This window comes from Callorhinchus milii, unplaced genomic scaffold (assembly GCF_018977255.1).
Source record: "Callorhinchus milii isolate IMCB2004 unplaced genomic scaffold, IMCB_Cmil_1.0 Scaffold12, whole genome shotgun sequence".
Taxonomy (NCBI): Eukaryota; Metazoa; Chordata; class Chondrichthyes; order Chimaeriformes; family Callorhinchidae; genus Callorhinchus; species Callorhinchus milii.
This window is the reverse complement of record NW_024704753.1, coordinates 19376985-19398609: the sequence shown is the minus strand read 5'-3', so window position 1 is coordinate 19398609 and position 21625 is coordinate 19376985. Positions and strand designations below refer to the sequence as shown.

Sequence of the window (21625 nt, the reverse complement as noted above, 5' to 3'; positions counted from 1 at the left end):
CGAGGAGGGGGAAGAGAGTTGAGAGGGGAACTGAAGGCTGAAGGTCAAAGAGAAAGGTTTTGAGACCGGCCTTGAAGGAGGAAAGGGAGGAAGCGGCGAAGGCACCGGGGGATGGAGTTCCAGAGCCTCGGGGCTGAGAGGCTGAAGGCCCGGCCACCGATGGTAGGGCGATTGGGGCGGGGGACGTGGAGCAGACCGGAGCCAGAGGAACGGAGGGTACGGGCAGGTAGGTAGGGGGATAGTAGGTCAGAGAGGTAGGAGGGAGCGAGGCCGTGAATGGCCTTGTAGGTGAGGATGAGGATCTTGAAATCGATCCTCTGAGGGATGGGGAGCCAGTGGAGGCGAGCGAGGGCGAGGGTGGGAGTGATGTGGTCGCGGTGTCTGGTGCGGGACAGTACACGAGCTGCAGAGTTCTGGATGACCTGCAGTGTGGAGGGAGGTGCCGGGAAGGCCGGCGAGGAGAGAGTTCCCATAGTCCAGCCTTGAGGTGATAAAGGCGTGGACCAGAGTTTCAGCCGCGTGAGGGGTTTATATAATATATAATATATAATATATATAATACATGTTGTTATATAATATATAATATATATATATAATATATATATATAATATATATATATAATACATATAATACATTTATATAATATAATATAATATAATGAATATAATAATAAATATAATACATTTTGTTGCAGAAAAAAAAAATCTACACTTGACCTGTGAAGCAGTTATGGTGTATCTGGTCAAACATGCTCACTAGCCAGCCAGACAGACAGACAGACAGATAGACAATCATACAGCCAGCCAGTAGGCCAGACAGACAGACAGACAGACAGAAAGACTTCAAATATCAGATACAGACACTGAGCACAACAGCAGACTGCTTCACAGAACCAGAAAAGGGAGAGAGGCCACAGAGGGAAGTATAAGCAGGGAGTAGTAGTTGGACACAGATGAGACTGAGACAGAGTGAGAGAGACACAGGCCTAGAGGCCCTGGAGAGGCTCCAAAAAAAGTAAACAATCAGAAAATACCGAGCAAGACACAAAACGGATCGTCCGGAGAAGGAGAAAGGCATAACGATCAAACCGGGAGATGTGACAGGGTCTTAGAGTTAAACAGGGAAGTTAATGAGAGAGAGCACAGAGAGCAAAAACTGGAGGAATAGTTACACATTATCCTATACTGATAAAACCTTCCCGTTGTGCTGCCAGGAGTCAGCCTTTGCTCGTGTTTCTGCACTCGCTGCTAATATTCTACAATTCTAGTGACCCTGCTGTGCGCAATCGGCTGCCACGTTTCGCCCACAAAATACACAGTCAATTCACTTTACAGTATATTCCGTGAAGCGCTTTGAGACGTCTCGAAGACGTGATGAGGCGCTGTATCAAATGCCGGGATTATTATGAGTTATTATTATGATGTCTGATATTCAGTGCACCAAATCAGAGAAACAACCTTACCTTCTTCCACTGTGACATTTCCCTGGAACAAGTACTTGCCATGTCCTCTTGATAAAACCACGCCAAGACTGCACACAGAAACGTTTACAGCCATTAACTTGCAGTATCAACAAAACAACAAAACTTAGATTTGTAAAGTGCCTTTCACGTCAGGAGGACGTCCCAAGGCGCTGAACTCCATCAGGACAGACAGAATAGAGCAAAATAGTCAAAGCTCACCTGAAAGGAGTGCCCTTGATGTTTGTGTAATAGTAATCGCTCGTCATCACAAGAACTCGTTTCTAAGAGGAAACAAAAGTCTTTTGGTCGTGTTTGGGTATTTTATAAGTGGTTGGAGCTTTATGAAAACCGTCCGACACAAACATCAGTGAGTTGCTTAACCCCGACAAAGAGTTTGTCTAAGTAGATACAGTAATTATTCGATTACTTTGTGGGTTTCAGTAAACCTGATGGTTGATATCTAAACTATTCCTTCCGTGATCTATAAAGATAGGCCTCCAATGTACCACACAACTCAACTGGGGCTGAACTGCTCCAACGTGATAGGCCCTGACAGTGGAATATTGGAACTGACATGATCCTCTGTAATAATTGCGGTATTCCAGGCGACTACGCCTAGTGTCTGTCGGCAGAACTTGGAGAAGCCAACCGTCACTGGGCCGGGAGATTCCTTCCTCCACAGCTCCTGTTAACCCTGAAAGCCAAAGCCCTAACTGTTAGGGTGGCCCTCGCTGGACTAGCAGTGAGGTTATCAGACAGGTTACACAATGCTAAGCTGTGTAGTTTTCGCTGGTGAAACGCTAACACTATTCCAACACACACTCGGGGGGTTCCATCAACCTGCACCTAATGCCACCCGGAGTGTCCACACGAAAATAACAACATCAACATCAACAACAACAACAACAACAACAACACCAACACCAACAACAGCAACACCAACACCAACAACACCAACACCACCAACAACACCAACACCACCAACACCAACACCACCAACAGCAACACCACCAACACCAACACCACCAACACCAACACCACCAACACCACCAACACCAACAACACCAACACCACCAACAGCAACACCACCAACACCAACAACACCAACACCAACACCAACATCAACACCAACAACACCAACACCAACAACACCAACACCACCAACACCAACAACACCAACACCAACAACAGCAACACCACCAACAACACCAACAACACCAACACCAACAACACCAACACCAACAACACCAACACCAACAACACCAACAACACCAACACCACCAACAGCAACACCACCAACACCAACACCACCAACAGCAACACCACCAACAACAACACCACCAACACCAACACCACCAACACCAACACCACCAACAACAACAACACCAACACCACCAACAACACCACCAACACCAACACCAACAACACCAACAGCAACACCAACAACACCAACACCAACACCAACAGCAACAGCAACACCACCAACACCACCACCAACAACAGCACCACCAACACCAACAACACCAACACCACCAACAGCAACACCAACAACAACACCAACACCACCAACAGCAACACCAACAACACCAACACCACCAACAGCAACACCAACGACAACAACACCAACACCAACATCAACAGCAACACCAACAACACCAACAACACCATCACCAACACCAACAACACCAACAACAGCAACACCACCAACAGCAACACCAACAACAACAACAACAACATCAACAACAACAACGCCAACACCAACAACAGCAACACCACCAACAGCAACACCACCAACAGCAACACCAACAACAACAACACCAACATCAACAACAACAACACCAACAGCAACACCATCACCAACACCAACACCAACAACAGTAACACTACCACCAACACCAACAACAGCAACACCACCACCAACAACAACAGCAACACCAAAAACAGCAACACCAACACCACCAACAGCAACAACACCAACAGCACAACACCACCAACACCAACAACAGCAACACCATCACCAACAACAACAGCAACACCATCACCAACAACAGTAACACCACCACCAACACCAACAACAGCAACACCATCACCAACAACAACAGCAACACCAACACCAACAACAGTAACACCAACACCAACAGCGACAACACCAATACCACCAACAGCAACACCAAAAACAGCAACACCAACACCACCAACAGCAACAACACCAACAACACAACACCACCAACACCACCAACAGCAACAACACCAACAACACCAACAACAACAACAACACCAACAACAACACCAACAACAGCCACAACAACTTGCAATTATATAGCGCCCGTCACATGGTGTGGCCCAGAGGGCTTCCATTCCAGACATGGGGACATTCCCGTGGGTAGACGCCATGCATATGTGGGATTCTGTCTGGTTTGGATACTCAACAAGCACCGCAATGGATTTCTGTACTTGTCAGGCACCCGCCTTGACCCCAAAAAATATGCTGACTTACACTAAAACATCCCCCTCCATTGCTACAATGTACTATTAATGCTTCACAGACCTCATTGTATGCACTTCAGAGAAATGTTTTAACTCTGTTTCAGAGTCGGAGACCAGCTGTAAGGAATTTCTGACTGAGAGAGAGAGAGAGAGAGAGAGAGAGCCTGGGAGTGGCAGTAAGCAGGCAATTGAGATACAACTTCTGTGATGTCTTCTGTTTCATATTACATTAAGACGAGCGTTTACAATGGCAAGATAAAACTGAAATCAATGCATTTCTTTTCCTTCACGGTCTATTTTTATTTTATTTTTTTTTAGGAATGACATTTGATGTAGAAAGTGTTGTCAATGGTGGTATTAATCAAAATGTTGCTCTGACAGATGGAACCCATAAACAAACTAAAAATATAAAGGGAAAACTGCTTCGAGTTCTGCGGATTAAATTCAACCAGCATAACTAATATCAGGACTGTGTTTGCCCACTTCAGGAAGTTCAAAGGGGCTTCACTGAACTGAAGTGTATAAATGCAAACAACCACACTTTTTCTCTCTCTCTCTCCTTGTAAGAACAAGTCAGAGTATTGTTCTTTTAATGAGAATGGTAATGGAGTGGACACAAAATGTTTGCGGACTCGATGAGAGGAGGAATTCCACCCTGTCTTTGGTTTCCTCTATTTACAGAGCATTTTCAGAGTCTCCAGAATTTGGCAAATTCTTAAATACAGCTTTGATTTCGAAGCTGGTTTTCTTTAAGGTCCTTTCAAGAAACTACACAAAACAGCCTTCAAAGTCGAGACTGAATTTAACAATTTGCCAAATTTAGCTTTGCTCTGAAATGCTACATAAAGAGAAGTAAATTTAGTTCCCATTGGAATTTCTCCCCCTTAAGTGCTTGGAAATGTTCCATGTTACCTGTGTTAAATCAGTGTTAAATCCATGTCAGAGAAATCTACCTTAGATTCCATTTGATAGCTCTCTTTAGCAATCTTTCCCATTTCATCCAAAGAGCAAGCAAGGCTTTCTCTTGTAACCAAAGACAATTAAAGTAAGTTTTCATTCACAGGGTTAAAAACCTGTTTTTCGAAGTATTTTTTCTGTCACAATAAGACAAGCGGATCAATACTGTGAGGACAAATCAGCTTAATTTGAGCTAAGTGGGGAGCGTTAAGTGGGACATTTGTTCATTAAAATCAGATAAGTGGACATTTCTGAGCCAAACATCCCAAACTCAGCTTTCATGAATAACTATTGAGGACTCACATCCTTATTTACATTCTTAAAAAAAATAGCAACAAACTTTGGTCAGAAGGTTTATTTTCCAGTAACCTCAGAGGCCTTACCCCTTTCTCCACCGTCTTCTTAACTTCCATGGAAAATTTCCCCGTTTTTCGATTTACCATAGCATTGCGAAGCTATAAAATAAACAATAAGTTACAGAATCAGGGAAACTTTTCTGCCTCTTTCTTACATCTCATGCCCAACGCGGCCAAAACCCTCATTGCCTCCAGACTTGACTTTCCAAATCCGCTTCGCACCATCCTCCAAGCTCCAGATCAGCCCAAACCACACCAACCATTATCACATTAAACACAAAACTGCTATCGCCCCCAGTCGAAGGCACGGTCGAAAGGGAGGGAGCGAGGCGAAGAGACTGTGGGATGGAGTTCCAAAGGGTGGGGGCAGAGAGGCTGAAGGCCTGATCGCCGATGGTGGGGGAACGTGGAGCAGGCCGGAGCCCGCTGAGCGGAGGGAGCGGACAGGTTGCTGTGGGGTTAACGGGTGACAGAGGAGAGGAAGGGAGGAGCAAGGCCTTGGAAATACACTCACATTATGTGTTAAGCTCTAAATGCGTTCTTGTAACCTCAACAGAACATGGAATAATAGACTCACAGTGTCATCATTGTCTTCCCATTCCACCTCAGACAGGTCAACGCTGCTGTAATTGGGTTTTCTTCTCTTCTTTCCTTCTTTGTACTAGTTTGAAGTTGATTTAAGGAAAAAAAGGTGCGAACTTTGGTCACCAACTTAGTTTGGTTACAGTGTCTCTCAAATGCAACCCAATTCCTCCCCCCTCTCCACCCACAGATTTTCCTAATATTATAAGTTATTAAGTGATTAAATATTATTCCAAAAGCACTCAACTTTAGAATTGCGCGCGAAGATTGAGTGCTTTATAAGTATCACTGGATTGTGAGATTAGAGGGCAGCTTTCAAATCATTGCCATGGCTTCTTTTTTCTCAAAATAATGTGTATTCATGCATCATATTCTGGTTCTATTTTCACAAGCAGGGAATTTTATGTTGGCCGTCTAAGTTTAGCTCCTTTCTTTTACGGGAATTGGCAAATTATTTCTTTGTAAGCACTTAGAAACAGAAGGAGGCAGAATGCCACAAGGTGGCAGCCTATCCATATTCAGAAACGTTGAATGAACGAGTGATTGCTGTTAAAAACAAATTCTCTTTCTGGGGTATTTCTAGCCAATTTGAGCAGAGCAATGTCCCACAAACAGCTATGAAGTGAACGACCAATTTTATCTGGGAGGGGGTGAAGTTTATAGTGCTATCATAGCAAAGCTTAATGCTGCTTGTTTTCCAGCTGTGTGCTGGACTCGCAAAATTCTTGCATTGGACTCAATTGGTAACAGTTAACGATGATAGTTTAGTTTTAACATTGAAGTGAAGATAAAAAAGTGACGATAATAATTTGGTCACTCGCTCCACGGCTGTTTGTGGGGACGCTGCTGTGCGCAGTCGGCTGCCACGTTTCGACCACAAAATCATATATACAGACAATTCACTTTACAGTGTATCCTGTGAAGCGCTTTGAGACGTCTCGAAGACGTGACGAGGCGCTGCGTCAAATGCCGGGATTATTATTGTTATTATAATCAAGTGAAGCGAGATGTATTATAAGGTGAAAGCTAACCCTGCGGAATTGTATGGATCCCAAACACCGCACTGTACAATACAATATTACATTTGTAAAGAGCCTTTCACGTCAGGAGGACGTCCCAAGGCGCTATTCGAGGGAGGTTTCCGCTGTACGTTGCCATGTTAGAATCAGGATATTGTCAAACTGTTTCTTACCAGTGGCCTGAGATCTGGATGTGACAGGATGTAGCCATTGTTGGTGATCGCAAACGCATATCCATGAATCCCCAGCTGTAAACGTGAAAAACATCTTCAATCACGACTCGCAACCAAATAGTTTATGATTAATGTGAAATGATTCACACAAGGATTCCTTCCCTGCACTTTGCACCTGTCACCCTGCCCCAACCTACATTTTTATTCTCATTCTAAACAAAATTCCGTCCCATTCAGCGACTGACAATTGTGAAACGTGATATCTTATTTTAATTTCATAAAACCAGTGCTTACAGCTATGTAGGGTATAATCCCTTCAAAATAAAAATGAATAATAATAATTTGGTCACTTCAACCCGCGGCTGTTTGTGGGGACGCTGCTGTGCACAATTGGCTGCCGCGTTTCTCCCGGAAATATACAGTCAATTCACTTTAGAGTGTATCCTGTGAAGCGCTTTGAGATGTCTCGAAGACGTGATAAGGCGCTGTGTCAAAGGCAAAGATTATTATTACTAATATTAAGATACTGATGGTTTCCAATTGTCAGTAATAACAGTGCAACAAAATCAATGGCTTTTGAATCAAAGGCTATTATAAGCCTGACACCTGTGGGGGATCTTTTCTGGGATAAGACGTTTGAGCTGAAATATCCTGACCTATATTTGTGTGGACATCCCTCAACAACCACTTATTTACTATTTGCAACGTCCCATTTTATTTTTATTGCAGCACAAAAAATGCAGTTCGTATTTAACCCAACGTGATTGAAGAAGATACAACATTCCCCTTCGCAGATGTTTTTAACCTTCGTTTGAAATTATAAATAAGTCCGGTGATAATTAGTAGGTTAGCCTGACTTCATTTTCATTGCAAGCCTCCTGTCTGGTCAGGGGGACAACAAATCAATCGGACGATTTAGACACTGGACCTCAATGTCAGAGAAATAGTTAAAGGTCACAAGAATAGGATCTTGCATCTTGCACGGCCAGGGGTGGAAGAGGTACGCACCAGAATCACCTCACGCCATTTAATTTCTTTTGGCAACGCTAAACTGTTTTTATGTTGGGTTTAGGTGGCAGATTGAACCTTTACGGTGACTGTCCCAATGGCTATTTTACAATATTTTTGAGCAGTGGTGGGAGGAGGGAGATTCAGAGATCTCTGGTTTGGATGCTGTGGAAGAGACCACTGAGTTTTCACAACAACGACAACTTGCATTTACACAGCGCCCCTCATCTGAAGATGGAGAGGGAGGGAGGGAGGGAGGGAGGAAGGGAGGAAGGAAGGAAGGAAGGAAGGAAGGAAGGAAGGAAGGAAGGAAGGAAGGAAGGAAGGAAGGAAGGAAGGAAGGAAGGAAGGAAGGAAGGAAGGAAGGAAGGAAGGAAGGAAGGAAGGAAGGAAGGAGCGAGGTGGAGGGATAGAGGGAGTTTCAGAGACACCCCCCTCAACGAAACACTATAACACCACGACATGTACAGTGCTGGATTTACACTATGACCGTGGAAGGCAAAACAAAATCATTTCTCTCACAGAGTGGCAGTAGAAATACTACCATCCGCTCATTTTATTCTTCAGGTCTTTACCCAAGAAATAACTTTTTTTAAAAAACTTAAAAAAAAACCCCAGTTGTTTTAAGACGGTTCTTGTTTACCACAAATGCTCTGCTCTGCGGAAGGGAAACTAATTGCAGTCTCGAAAATGTCCAGCTGACTTACCTACAATTTACTCAGTTAGACACACATACTAGTCTATAATTGTCACTGACATCTTCCCTAATCCACTATAATGTAGCGAGCACAGTGGAAATTCCGTTTAAATAATTTCAGCCAATTCAAACAGCTTGTTATGCAGTCATCAAAAATACGTTAGCGCATATCAAACCATCTGTTAATAAATTAAACAACTGGACTTTCTATTTCTGATGATTCTCATCGTATTCATGTTTTCAGAAACGTGTGGCTTTGGGACCTCACACTGGATACAGGTATTTTAATAATAATAAATAATCCTGGCATTTGATACAGAGCCTTATCACGTTTTCAAGAAGTCTCAAAGCGCTTCACAGGATTTACTGTACAGTGGATTGATTGTATATTTTGTGGGTGCAATTTTCTGCACAGAAAGGGGTCTTTTGGCGTATCTCTGGCCATTATTGTACTCGATAAAATATACGGTCACTACACTTTACAATATATTCTGTGAAGCACTGTTAGGCGGCTCAAAGACATGATAAGGCGCTATATCAAATGCAAGGATTACTATTATTATTGATCTTCAGTACGTTGCTCTGATGGGGTATTTGAATCATATTCTGTTCATCTCAATCTTTTTTCCCCATAAAAGCAAAGGATCTGGCTTCTAACTCACCACAATCATCCGCATCATTCTTTGAACCCCCACCAACCCACTAATAACCTCTCGAAGGTGAAAGTCCAGGCAGACAATCCAAATGTGGTTTCGCCATTGATCTGTACATGTCTTGAGATTTGCACCGTAAATATAAATTTCCTGTTCTTGGAAACTGGGTTCCCACCGGCTTCCTATTGATTGGGAATTGTCAGTGAATGACAGGTCAGCAAGTGTTTCCTCACACAGAGGGTTGTGAAGTTGTGGGTCACTCCTGCATAGAAAGCTGTAGTTGTGAATCAACAGGGAGAGAGAGACAAGATACTTGGGGAGTAGAGCTATTAGTGCTCTGGGATGTTGGCCTGTGTGAGGGGCAGGCACTGGGATTAGATGAACAGCCCAAACCTAATAAACCGGTGGAACAGGCTCGATGGGCTAAATGGCCTCCCCCTGGTCCTGTTTTCCTATGTTCCTATGATTGATAATTACAACACCATTTCCTTTCCTGGCTTCGCTCTTTCCTTCACGGTTAATAACACGATGATCGGACTTCAGTTCTATCGCGTTCGAATGAAGATTACTTTCCTTACATTGACCTCCTGCCCGAGGACTTGAGAACATTAGAGATATGCGTTCATAACCCACACAGGCTGTCAGCGCAAAACATCACCCACAAACATACCTGGCTTGACTTGACTGTTGCTTACCTTGTACTTTGGAATAATCTTCAGAAGCTCTTTGACTGGAACATCAGTGCCCACCACACCCAGAAGGATACCTAATGTGCGCTGATAAAATATGGAAACCACAGGGAAAAAAGAACGGTTTTATTCCTGGAATATAAACCCTTCAATTATTAATTCACCTTCAATTTGCATCTTATTTTTCTCCCTTTTGATCTCATCGGGGACTTTAGCTCCTGTTTGACATTCTACCCTCCCCCTCCCTCCAGCAAGGATCAAATGCAAGGATTATTATTATTATTACTATTACTATTATCAACATTATTACTCTTATTATTATTATCCCACCATTCTGTCACACAAAGCTCTACACCACACCCCTCCATGTTTAATCTGACTGTATAAAAGATGAAAGATCACGGCTGAAGAATCAATTTTATAGCAAAGTAATTAAGAGAAAACCTGATGCCTGCACAAGAGAGAAGGGAATAGAGGGGTAATGCAGAGGGGACGAGGAGTGGTGGAGGTTTGTGTGGAGTATAAACAGCGGGATGGACTAGTTGGGCTGAATGGCCGTTTCCGTGCCGTAAGGTTCAAACAATTCTACGGAATTTTGCCCACAAAATATACAGCCAATTCACTTCACAGTGTATCCTGTGAAGAGCTTTGAGACGTCTCAAAGATGTGATAAGGCACTGTATGAAACGCAAGGATTATTATTCTTATTAATATTAATAATTTCTCTCCTGAATGTCCAACTAGACCAGAACACCTCACAAATATCATCGCTTCCCATATAGTCAAGGTGAACTTCTATCATTCATATGTTAAATAAAGGCTGGGAAATAAAAATGTAGTCTTGAAGAGAAAACGCTGTTTGTGGCTGGAAATGAATGATCGTATTTCACATAACAAAGACGTTACTCACAGTTTCATTTTTCTTGCTAAATACTGGCATGGCAACAGTGGTCATCAGATCCTGACCAGCAAACTGGGGGATAAAGCACAGGGACGGAAGGAAAAATGATTGTGTTGCCATGGATTATACGCTACATTACCTCCACTCATAACCTGCAACACAGACTCGTCAGACCCTCACAGCAGCAGCTTTGAAGATTATTTTCTTTTTCTTCCATCAGACCAGAACACCTCACAAATCTCATCGCTTCCCGTATAGTCACGTTTAACTTCTATCATTTTACCAGCAGTCAAGCAAAAGCTTAATGGCCTGTACGTCCTTTGCTTCTGAATACTTGTATCGTTATTGATTGTTATTTTGAGGGGGAAAAAAAAAACCTCACAAAGTAATGACGCTTCTTGTGTTCTGGCTTCTCGTTGCCTGCTGTTGCTCGTAATGTTAAGAAACAATTTAACGACGCAGAAATTCGTCAATAAAACCATTGAGAGCGACACGTAACTTAATGGCATAACTTAACAGGCCGTGGGAGTCACAGAGCGCATTTGTTTTTTCTGATGTAAGTTTAGGAAGTCATTCCTATGTTTAATAAAGGCTGGAAAATTAAAATGTAGCCTTGAAGAGAAAACGCTGTTTGGGGCTGGAATGTTCAGTGTCGCACCACGTTTGATAAAACAATTTTCAAACAGGGTTTCGATTGAAGAGTCTTGTGGAGTCCTGTAGCTCAGTGGTTAGAGCACTCGCCTCGCAAGCGAGAGGACCTGGGTTCGATTCCCGGGCAGGACGAAACGTTGGGCAAGTTTCCTTACTCCACACACACACGCCTCTGTTTACCAGAGTAACTAGGAACCTGGTTGTCAGTCGGTCGACAGATCACTTTTCCGGGGGTATAATCCCTTCAAAAATAAATAAAAATAATAATCCACGGCTGTTTGTGGGACTCCGCTGTGCGCAATTGGTTGCCAAGGTTTCGCCCACAAAACATACAGTCAATTCACTTGACAGTGTATCCTGTGAAGAGCTTTGAGACGTCTCGAAGACGTGATCAGTCGCTGTATCAAATGCAAAGATTATTATTATTGAGAGGAATAAATTGGTAAAATAAGCGCTATGTATTTGCATCTTGCTCGACTGCAAATTATATATTCTTTGAAAAAAAAGATTCACAAACGGAACGCGGCCTTATATATTGGTACAGATGTATGTCACACTAATTCTGATCGCTGTGCGAGAATAGTGAAAAATCAGCATTGTCATAATCATTATATTTCAGCAACCACTTATCAGATATACATCATTTATCCTGTTTCATGTCATAATAAATCTGTTAACTGCATTTGACCTAAAGTTGACTAGAGCATCCACAATCTCTTTCATGCGTTGGTTTTGTGTGAATGACACTGCGATCCATCTTATGAACAGCCCAACGAACAGATCAGTGAATGCATTAGCTCTGATCTTTGAGCTAATCCTTTAACACTTTCTTATCCGTGTGTGTTAGCCCCATTTCCTCTCATGTTTCCACATTTCCATAGCGGTGGCTCTGCCTCTGTCCCTTCTCATCCTATTTATTTCACGTTCTTACTTATTCATGTCAAGTGTCTCTTTAATATCATAGCTCCAGGTTACTCTACTGTGTTGCGTCACTTGTAAATCACAGCACCAAGCTGCATGGAAAATGCACAACTCTTAAACCTACTTGAATCAAATATTCAATCATTTCACATTTTAGCTTGCTATGGGCCACATGCTGCGATCTATCTGATCAGCGAGCACCGGGCAATTTTAAGACTGTGGAGCTTTGCAATTGGGAAGCTTCAGTCACTGAGGTTGAAGCAACAATCAATCTTCAGCTGCCCACATCTCAGGCGTTCTGTCTATAGGCTCTTAATCTGACAGGATTTGGGCAATTGCTAATCTTGACGAAAACAGACTGCGAGATAGATTTCTGGTGCAGCCGGAAGTGGCGGTTCATAAATAGAAAAAGCAGCAATGTTAACCATGTCTAAGCACCGTCCTGTGATGTGTTGGTGCTGCTGGAAGTGAAGCAACATCACATTAATAACATTAAAAAGGCTGAAGAGTGATTAGTGGAGCTCTGCGCACCGCCGTGACCTACATTTCCTGCTCCCAACCACAACAGGAGGATTGTCTGCTCAGTGCACTCACTGGTTCCTCAAATAATGTGGGGGAAAAAATTATGCCTAAAAAGTTCTCCTTTAGGTGTGATCCATTGGGAATGCCAAAAAAAACAATTAAGGCATCATCCCTGCCCAGAACCCAACCCAATCTACACCATCTGTGTTTACAGTGAGTTGATGTGAAGCCAAAACCACCTCCGCAGAGAGTTTCAATAACAAACTCCATTTGCTTTCGAATCGCACCACTTGACTTCAATATATTGTGGAGTCCTGTATCTCAGTGGTTAGAGCACTCGCCTCGCAAGCGAGAGGACCTGGGTTCGATTCCTGGGCAGGGCGATACCTTAGGCAAGTTTCCTTACTCCACGCACACGCCTCTGTTTACCAGCTGTAAGTAGTAACCCAGTTGTTAGTCGATTAGCGGATTTGCTTTTCCTGGGGTAATAATAATAATTTGGTCACTCAACCCACGGCTGTTTGTGGGAACACTGCTGTGCACAATTGGCTGCCGCGTTTCGCCCACAAAATATATACAGTCAATACACTTTACAGTATATCCTGTGAAGTGCTCTGTAATGTCTCAAGGACGTGATACTACAATTGATACGTTCAACTCAACAAGAATTTCTTCACAATTTCCAGTAAATCAGCGGTTCCTGAGAGCAAAGTAATTATCGATAACCAGCGAGGTGATCTCATTCCTTGCCGAGAGCGAGACAATTATTCCTCACTCCATCCACTCATCTGTTGGGGAATTCTTAACACAAACGGTCATCTAACAATTGTAAGGCGGGAAACACAAAGGAAGTGTTCTAGCTGGGGATTGTCAAATATACAATCCAGTTAACAGGTACATGTGAGTGCGAGTGTGTATGTGTGTGTGTGTTTGTATGTGTGTGTTTGTATGTGTGTATTTGTATGTGTGTGTGTATGTATGTATGTGTGTTTGTATGTGTGTGTGTTTGTATGTGTGTGTGTGAGAGAGAGAATATGTAAGTACTCAGAATTTCCCAAATAGCTTCAACAGCTTTGGATGTTCTTCAGACAAACCCGGCTGCCAAACAGTGCAATTATTGTAATCGAGCCAAAGGGTCCACTCTAAGCCATTACTCATTCCCTAATTCCGTTTAATCTGTTGGGGAATTCTCAAATTCCCAGGTCTTTCCTTATTGATTACAGACCGAACATGGAGCTAGGAATCTCGAGTATCCTCTCCTCTACATATTAATTAGAAACCGCCTGTTATCTCTAACCCCATCTGAATAGAGAGTCATATACCTTAGAGTGAGGGAATGTGAGCCACATTCATGTGTGACAAATGTAGGGAGTATTCAGTGAGAGTACTGTAGGAAACATGCTAATGATAGGCTGGGGGGCATTCTTTTTTTTAAAAAAAATAAAAGAAAAGTGCAACCAGTCAAGGTGTTTCTGAAACGACGGTGAGAACAGGAAGAGAACTCCAAAACCTCTCCTGTATTTAAACCAGTCTAAAGCTTCACGAGGCAGAGGAAAGGATTACCACTGATCCTTACGTTTGATGCAGAGCCTTTCATACGTGGAGGACACCTCAAAGAATTCACTGTAATGTTCAGCGACTGTTTATTTGGTGAATTTGAAAGTGGGGAGTGAGGCGAAAGGATTGAGGGAGAGAGTTTCAGAGTTTAATAGCATACTCTGCTGATACTTTTGTATGTACGTTGGCAGATGGGAAAATAATTTAGTTTAAATTACACTGGTGTTGAGGCATCCAAATGGGATACAATTACTGACATCAGTTAGCAATTTTGTACTTTCTTCTGGTGACGTTCTTCGCACCAACATATACCCCATTCATCATGTTCACACCCTAGCACTCAGGATTCACAGCAGATACACAAATGACAAAATACTTTGGTAGAAAGTGTAAAACAAATAAATGGGAGAAAAATGGTGCATTGCCTCCAAGTACCTTATTTTAAAAGCATCGAAGTTAACATAAGAATTTGCTCGGCCAAGACCAAGGTCCATCTCGTTCGCCTTCCACTCTCCTGACATGTCGCGTCCCCAAACTATACACTGTATCCCCCGGATACTATTTTCTAGTGGAAATCCATCTAATTTGTTCTTGAAACAACACTTTCTGCTTCCACCGTCTGTCTCCCTGGGGAGCCTGCTCTATAAGTTTTCTACTCGCTCACTGAAGTAGGTTTCCGCAAATTTGTTCTGAATTTAACCCCCACCTCAATCGCCTGGTTTTCTACTGTTCAGTACAAGATAAAACAGCTTACCACGGTCTACATTATTAGGCCCTTCAGGATCTTAAAGATGGTAATCATATCGCTGAAATCATTCACAGCACTTCTACAGAGCACAGAGAAACAGAGGCTGGAGGCTAGTAACAGGGTTGAAACAGCCCAGGGACAATAAAAAACATGAACGGAAATAAATCCGGGTGAACTGGAGGCTTGAAAAACAGATTCAACAAGTGAGCAATGACTTGCAACACACCATCAAGGTGATGACCGACAGAGGGTAACTGTCAATGGCAATACCGACACTGTAAGCAGTTCTGATCAGCACAGGGTCTGACGGATTGGCTCCCTGGGACCTGCTGTTCATGTTCATTAAATGACCCAATAAAAAGGACTTGAAGCAGAAAACGTTGAAATCTGTGGGTGACATTGTTACTTGGAAAGTTCTGTGGGGACGGCTGTTTCTCAAAGAGAGAAATACTTCTCAACCGAGCAGACAAGTAACATAAAACATACATTTTAGTAGTTATAAACAGCAAATTTGCTTACCCAATGTATATGTTGCAGGAGAAACATTGTGTGTGTTAGTTGACAAAATATTGTATATTATTTTAAGAGCGTCAGGAAGACACCAAACCTTAAATCAATAAAAGCTGGGAGTGACCAGGAGGGCAGTAAATCTTTGTCAGTGGTGGGAAAAAAAGAGTTGGGGCACCCACAGCAAGAGCAACACATCCAAGTATCTGTACTTACTGGATAAAAACCATGACTTTATATGATAAATCATCGGAGTGGACAGAGAGAACATTTTTGTTCCAAACCAGTAAAACTGGTGGAGTCCTGTAGCTCAGTGGTTAGAGCACTCGCCTCACAAGCGAGAGGAGTTAGTCGATTGGCGGATCGCTTTTCCGGGGGTAATAATCCCTTAAAATATAAATAAACAAACAAACAAAATACTAATTTGGTCATTCAATCCACAACTGTTTGTGGGACACTGCTGTGTTGATTGGCTTCTGCGTTTCGCCCACAAAATGCAGTCACTCCACTTTACAGTATAGTCTGCGAAGCGCTTTGAGAACGTCTCGAAGACGTGCTGAGCAGCTGTATCAGATGCAAGGATTGTCATCATTATTATTATTATGGACTGAACAAGGATTTGAATACGTGCTGATAATAAGCAAGGGTTATTTCTACCTTTAACAGCAAGGTTTTAGAATTGTTAAGTGTTAATTTGTGGGACAGACTGCCACCTAGTGTAGATCACAGACACTCGGATGAAACACTGCAAACAGAGATGACCAGATTCCTCTGTCAACAGGAATCCTGTACAAAAAGCAAGGCTTGGGGCCAAGGCAGGAAGGAGAAAAAAATTGATCTGTGCTGTCTCTCTATTATTTTGCCCAGCCGGCTGTCTGGCACACACGGAAACCCAGCGCCGGGTTTCCAAGCCAAGCCGAGATTTCCGTGCCTCCTCACCAAAATATGGAAATCCCAGAGATAGATTGTCGGAGTGGAATGCTCTCTCCGTCTCTCTCTCTCTCTCTCTCTCCGGAGGGACGCATCTAATTCCAGAAAGTATTAGGCGCAGATTGGCGAGAGCCAAGGATTGGGGGGGAGCCCAGAGTGTACGTTGGGGGTAACTGCTGGAGTCTAACCAGCTAAAGCCACATAACTTGGCCACTGATGTCGCTGTCTGGCCAAGCTTTCGCACTGCTTGTCCAGCTAGGACCACCTTACCCGAGCCAAGAGCCTAATTGATGAGGGAAGCTACAGTCCACCGATGCCGTAGGGTAGCTTCTTGATTATTTGGAACTTTTTTTAAAAAAAAAGATTAAATTTGATTAAAATCTTTTCACCTTTGTGTCTGGTTGCCTGCCATCACATTCCAATCTTAGACGCTCAAAGATCAACCCTCGCTAAACTACAGAACCATCGTTTCGCCCACAAAATATACAGTCAATTCACTTTACAGTGTATCCTGTGAAGCTCTTTGAGACGTCTCGATGATGTGATAAGGCGCTGTATTAAATGCAAGGATTATTATTATATTATTATCATCTCCAAATTAAAGTTGATTCAAATCTAGCTCTTTCATACACAAAATCGCCAGCATTCTTGCAAAATCTCTTCATATTTACGAGGCGCGAAAAAAAAATGACACGAAGGAGGTTAGAATTACATTCAGACGAAACAAAACGGGCGGGCAACATTTTCACATTGAGATGAAGACTGAATAGTTATTTGGTTGATGTGGCGTTTGGGCTATAAATGGATGCATGAGGGGATCAAGAATCTGGATCAAGAGTTTACCTTCCGAGCCCGAGGGAACTGATTGCAACAAGAAGGAGAAGAAGAAGAAACAAAGAACAACTGAACAATTAATGGCCGGGGTTCGTACTGTTCACCATCTGGACACAATCCTTGAGTTGGATATTCAGTGAGTCGCTCGTGAGAATTTTGCCAAACACACTTCTGGTTTGAATTAATAGCAGAAATGAGCAGCTAGAATAGTAAATGAGCAGCAACTGGATAATTTATATTTTTCGAACCTCATCCTTTAGTCCACATTCAAGCGAAATATCAATCTGTCATCAAAATGGACAGTGGGATTATTTTTTATCATATTCGATGCATTGAGTGATAATCTGGCTCACGGTGTAAGATTTAATCATTTTAGGCTGATTATTAAGAGTAGAAATCTTTGCATTAAGCACTTATAAAGTCGTAAAGATGCCTTGAACAGCTCATCATCAGTGTAAGATAGAACCTATTGCCTTGTGAAGAATTAGGTGCTTCACACTGAAAAATAATAGCATTTAAATTGTTACTGCCCTGGACTCGTTCAACAAATTGATGAGTGTGAGAGACATGGATTGTATGGGGTGTTAAGTGCTCCACTGGGATGAGGTTTTGTTGGTTGGTGATAATGTGACTACATGCTGAAGAGCTGTCTTTGGGATGAGAGTCTGAGTTGGGGCTGAAGGGAGAACAGGAACCTTTCAGGGAGTTTGGGCTGGGGGTTGGATATCAATGGCAATCCCGCTAGTGTGACCTCAATCAGACAGGACACCGCTGTGTTGTAGTTGCCCTCGGCTGATTGCCCTCTGCCTTCTCCAGCCAATGCCGCTGTTCGTGACTTGACAATTAATAATCGCTGCGTTTGACACAGCGCCTTATCACATCATTGAGACGTCTCAAAGCGCTTCATAGAATATACTGTAAAGTGCAGTGACTGTGTATTTTGTGGGCGAAACACAGTTTTCACAGTGGCCCGAGTGACTCGACACTTGAACGAGAGTTGTTTTGCGTGTAAAAAAAAACACTTATTTTTTTTCGATTTCTTTTTAAAAATCTGGATGAATTTGAAATGAACATGACACGGAATGTACACACAGCTCCACAACTTCAGCTTGAAGGGAATGGTTCAAAGAAATGACACTTTGACGCTTGCCTACAGTTAAAGGGGAGGAGATGCTCGGCCTCCCTATAGCTATTAACAGATTTATCATGATTAAAATGTAATTAATCAATCACTTCCAGTACCAGGCTGTTTGAGTGATGGAGAGGATGTCTTTTAGCAGCTCAATGGGGCTCCACTGACTCAATAGGAGCTGGAGTCTTGAAACTGCCTGAAAGCCAATAAATAATATTCTGAGCTGCCAAACCGCAGGATAGCACAACACTGAATAATAATAGTAGTAATAATAATAATCCTTGCATTTGATACAGCGCCTTATCATGTCTTTGAGACGTCTCAAAGCCCTTCACAAAATATGCTTTAAAGTGAATTGACTATACTTTGTGGGAGAAACTATTCTGCGCATAGTAAATTGAATAGCTGTCTGGTAACATGCCTCTTGATTTTAAACTTTAAGACGACCTCAAAAAAACATAATAACAAAGCTTTAAAATAAGATTAAATCTTACCTTCTGAATTATTTATATTTTCAATAAGCTATTTTACAAATGCACTTTGCCAGCCTTAATGACAGCTTTAATGACACACTAAGGGGTTGAAACATTTGACTAGAATGCTTCACACTAAATTGCTCTTTTTAATTTCCACTTAGAACACAGACACACTGTCATACTCCAAATATAGCTCTATTCCAGCAGTCGACAAAAGGCAAGTGAAAAATAACTCTTTTGAAAACACAGATTGCAGTTTATGTGCTTTACATCAATGTAAATCCTTGATAGCAAGATCAAAGAATAGGAACAAAACACTTTACTGTATTATCCCAGGTCTTGGAGGGGGGGGCGGGAATACTTGCTGACGTTTTCACGGAAAAACAGATAAGTATTTCATTAAGGACATTATCCATCATCCATTGATAACCGCTCGATGAAATGTGACTGCTAAATCCATTAACAGAATGGAGCGTTAATGTCTGATTGCACCTGTTAAAACAGTAGGGTATGTATATGCCATCAACAGATGCAACACTGCAGTATTTATTTATATTGATGTGTAGAGGAGGAGTATCACAATCACAGCCCCATAAACGTACACAGCAATACAGCATCACACAGCCTCCATCAGTCACCTTTGTTACAGCATCAAAACAATAATAATAATAATCCTTGCATTTGTTACAGCGCCTTATCATGTCGTCGAGACGTCTCAAAGGCTTCACAGGATATACTGTAAAGTGAATTTTGTGGGCGAAACGCGGCAGCCATTTGTGCACAGCGGTACCCCACAACCAGTCGTGGATTGAATTGACCCATTTTAGTATTTTTTTTCTTGAGGGATTATTATCAGGCGTGTGTGTGGAGTAAGGAAACTTGCCCAAGGTTTCTCCCTGCCGGGAATCAAACCCAGGTGTGTGGCTCGCGAGTGCTCTAACCACTGAGCTACAGGGACTCCGAGTAACTCATTCAAACAAAATGAACCGTGCTTTGATATTCCCAGTGGCAGATACTCACTGTGTTTCTTTGTTGTGATAAAACAGTGCTTTTGACCATTAACATCGACATTAACAACCTATGCCAGTGATTGTTAATGGAGGTTGAGGATGGGCCATGAAAGTTTGGCTTATGGCTAACACGGCTATTCAGGAGACCATTAAATGTAATGGAACCATCTGGTAGGCGATGGATTACCAAATGCTAATGCATTTTCACAACACCACATGTACAGATGGCAACACTTGTGCTCTTTACTCCAGCCCCTTCCTTTGCCAAACTTCACATTCATTCTCCATGAATTCTGGCTGCTCCACTCGCTCGCTCGCTCGCTTTCCTGCTTTTGTTTCCTGCGATGCTTCATCCTCTCGATACTACGTTTGATCAGGTTTGTATAAATTCTTTATCCTCTTTGCCTCTCCTCCCCCCCTCCCATTCCCCCCACCAGCTCTTGCGAAGTTGTTCGAAGACACATCCACATGCTGGCCAAAGGGAAAACAAAGCAGTGAACAAAGACTTATGACCAAAGGATATTTTTTTAAAAAATCCAATACAATGCGTCTCCCCATTTGATCGTCCAGCACTGTGGGACATACTCCCGATGTGAAAGGCATTTACCCCAACGTACGTTTGTACTGCAAATGCTTCACCCGAATAGTTTTCGGGTGTCGTTTAAAAGCTGAATGAAGGACAAATGATTGAAGCGTTTCCCGGGGGAATTCAGGGAATCGAGTCAACTTACAATGCTGTCAATGTAAGCTTCTGTCCATATAATGTCGTGTTCCTGATCGATCACCTTTGGCCGGCTGAGAACGTGCAGATATTCCATGACATTTTCTTGCACATCGGCCAGAGTACAAATCTGAGTGAAGTAACCTACCACAGGGACACACAGAGAGAGAAAGAGAGAGAGGGGGAGAGAGGGAGAGAGAGAGGGAGAGAGAGAGAGAGAGAGGAGAAAACTGTGAAAAGAAACTTCAGTGATGATGATGATGATAATAATGATAATAATAATCCTGGCATTTGATACAGCGCCTTATCACGTCTTCGAGACGTCTCCAAGTGTTTCATAGAATACACTGTAAAATGAATTGACTGTGTATTTTGTGGGCGAAACACGGCAGCCAATTGCGCACAGCAGGTCCCCACAAAAAGTCGTGGGTTGAGTGACCGCATTATTTAACAACCGGGTTCCTACTCACTGCTGATAAACAGAGGTGTGGGTGTGGAGTAAGGAAACTTGCCCAACGTTTCGCCCTGTCCTGCCCGGGAATCGAACCCAGGTCCTCTCACTTGCGAGGCGAGAGCTCTAACCACCGAGCTACAGGACTCCACCATAAAAATTCACGGCAAAGAAGAAGGT

At 42.7% G+C, this 21625-nt stretch overlaps 1 protein-coding gene and 1 non-coding gene across 3 annotated transcripts in view; one reads left to right on the top strand and one right to left on the bottom strand.

Annotated features, from left to right (window-relative positions):
• cacna2d3a (calcium channel, voltage-dependent, alpha 2/delta subunit 3a) overlaps nt 1–21625 on the bottom strand; it is a 167803-nt gene that overhangs the window by 54063 nt on the left and 92115 nt on the right. For both annotated transcript variants that reach the window (XM_042339495.1, XM_042339497.1), the window contains 8 exons: nt 21005–21138; nt 10995–11057; nt 10091–10171; nt 7038–7112; nt 5841–5924; nt 5291–5362; nt 1683–1744; nt 1464–1531 (listed from right to left, as the gene is read on the bottom strand). In XM_042339495.1, the coding sequence (XP_042195429.1) occupies nt 1464–1531; nt 1683–1744; nt 5291–5362; nt 5841–5924; nt 7038–7112; nt 10091–10171; nt 10995–11057; nt 21005–21138 (639 nt within the window). The remainder of the gene's footprint in view (nt 1–1463; nt 1532–1682; nt 1745–5290; nt 5363–5840; nt 5925–7037; nt 7113–10090; nt 10172–10994; nt 11058–21004; nt 21139–21625) is intronic.
• On the top strand, nt 11696–11769 carry trnaa-cgc. The gene has a single exon. It is a non-coding gene; the product is annotated as a tRNA-Ala (tRNA).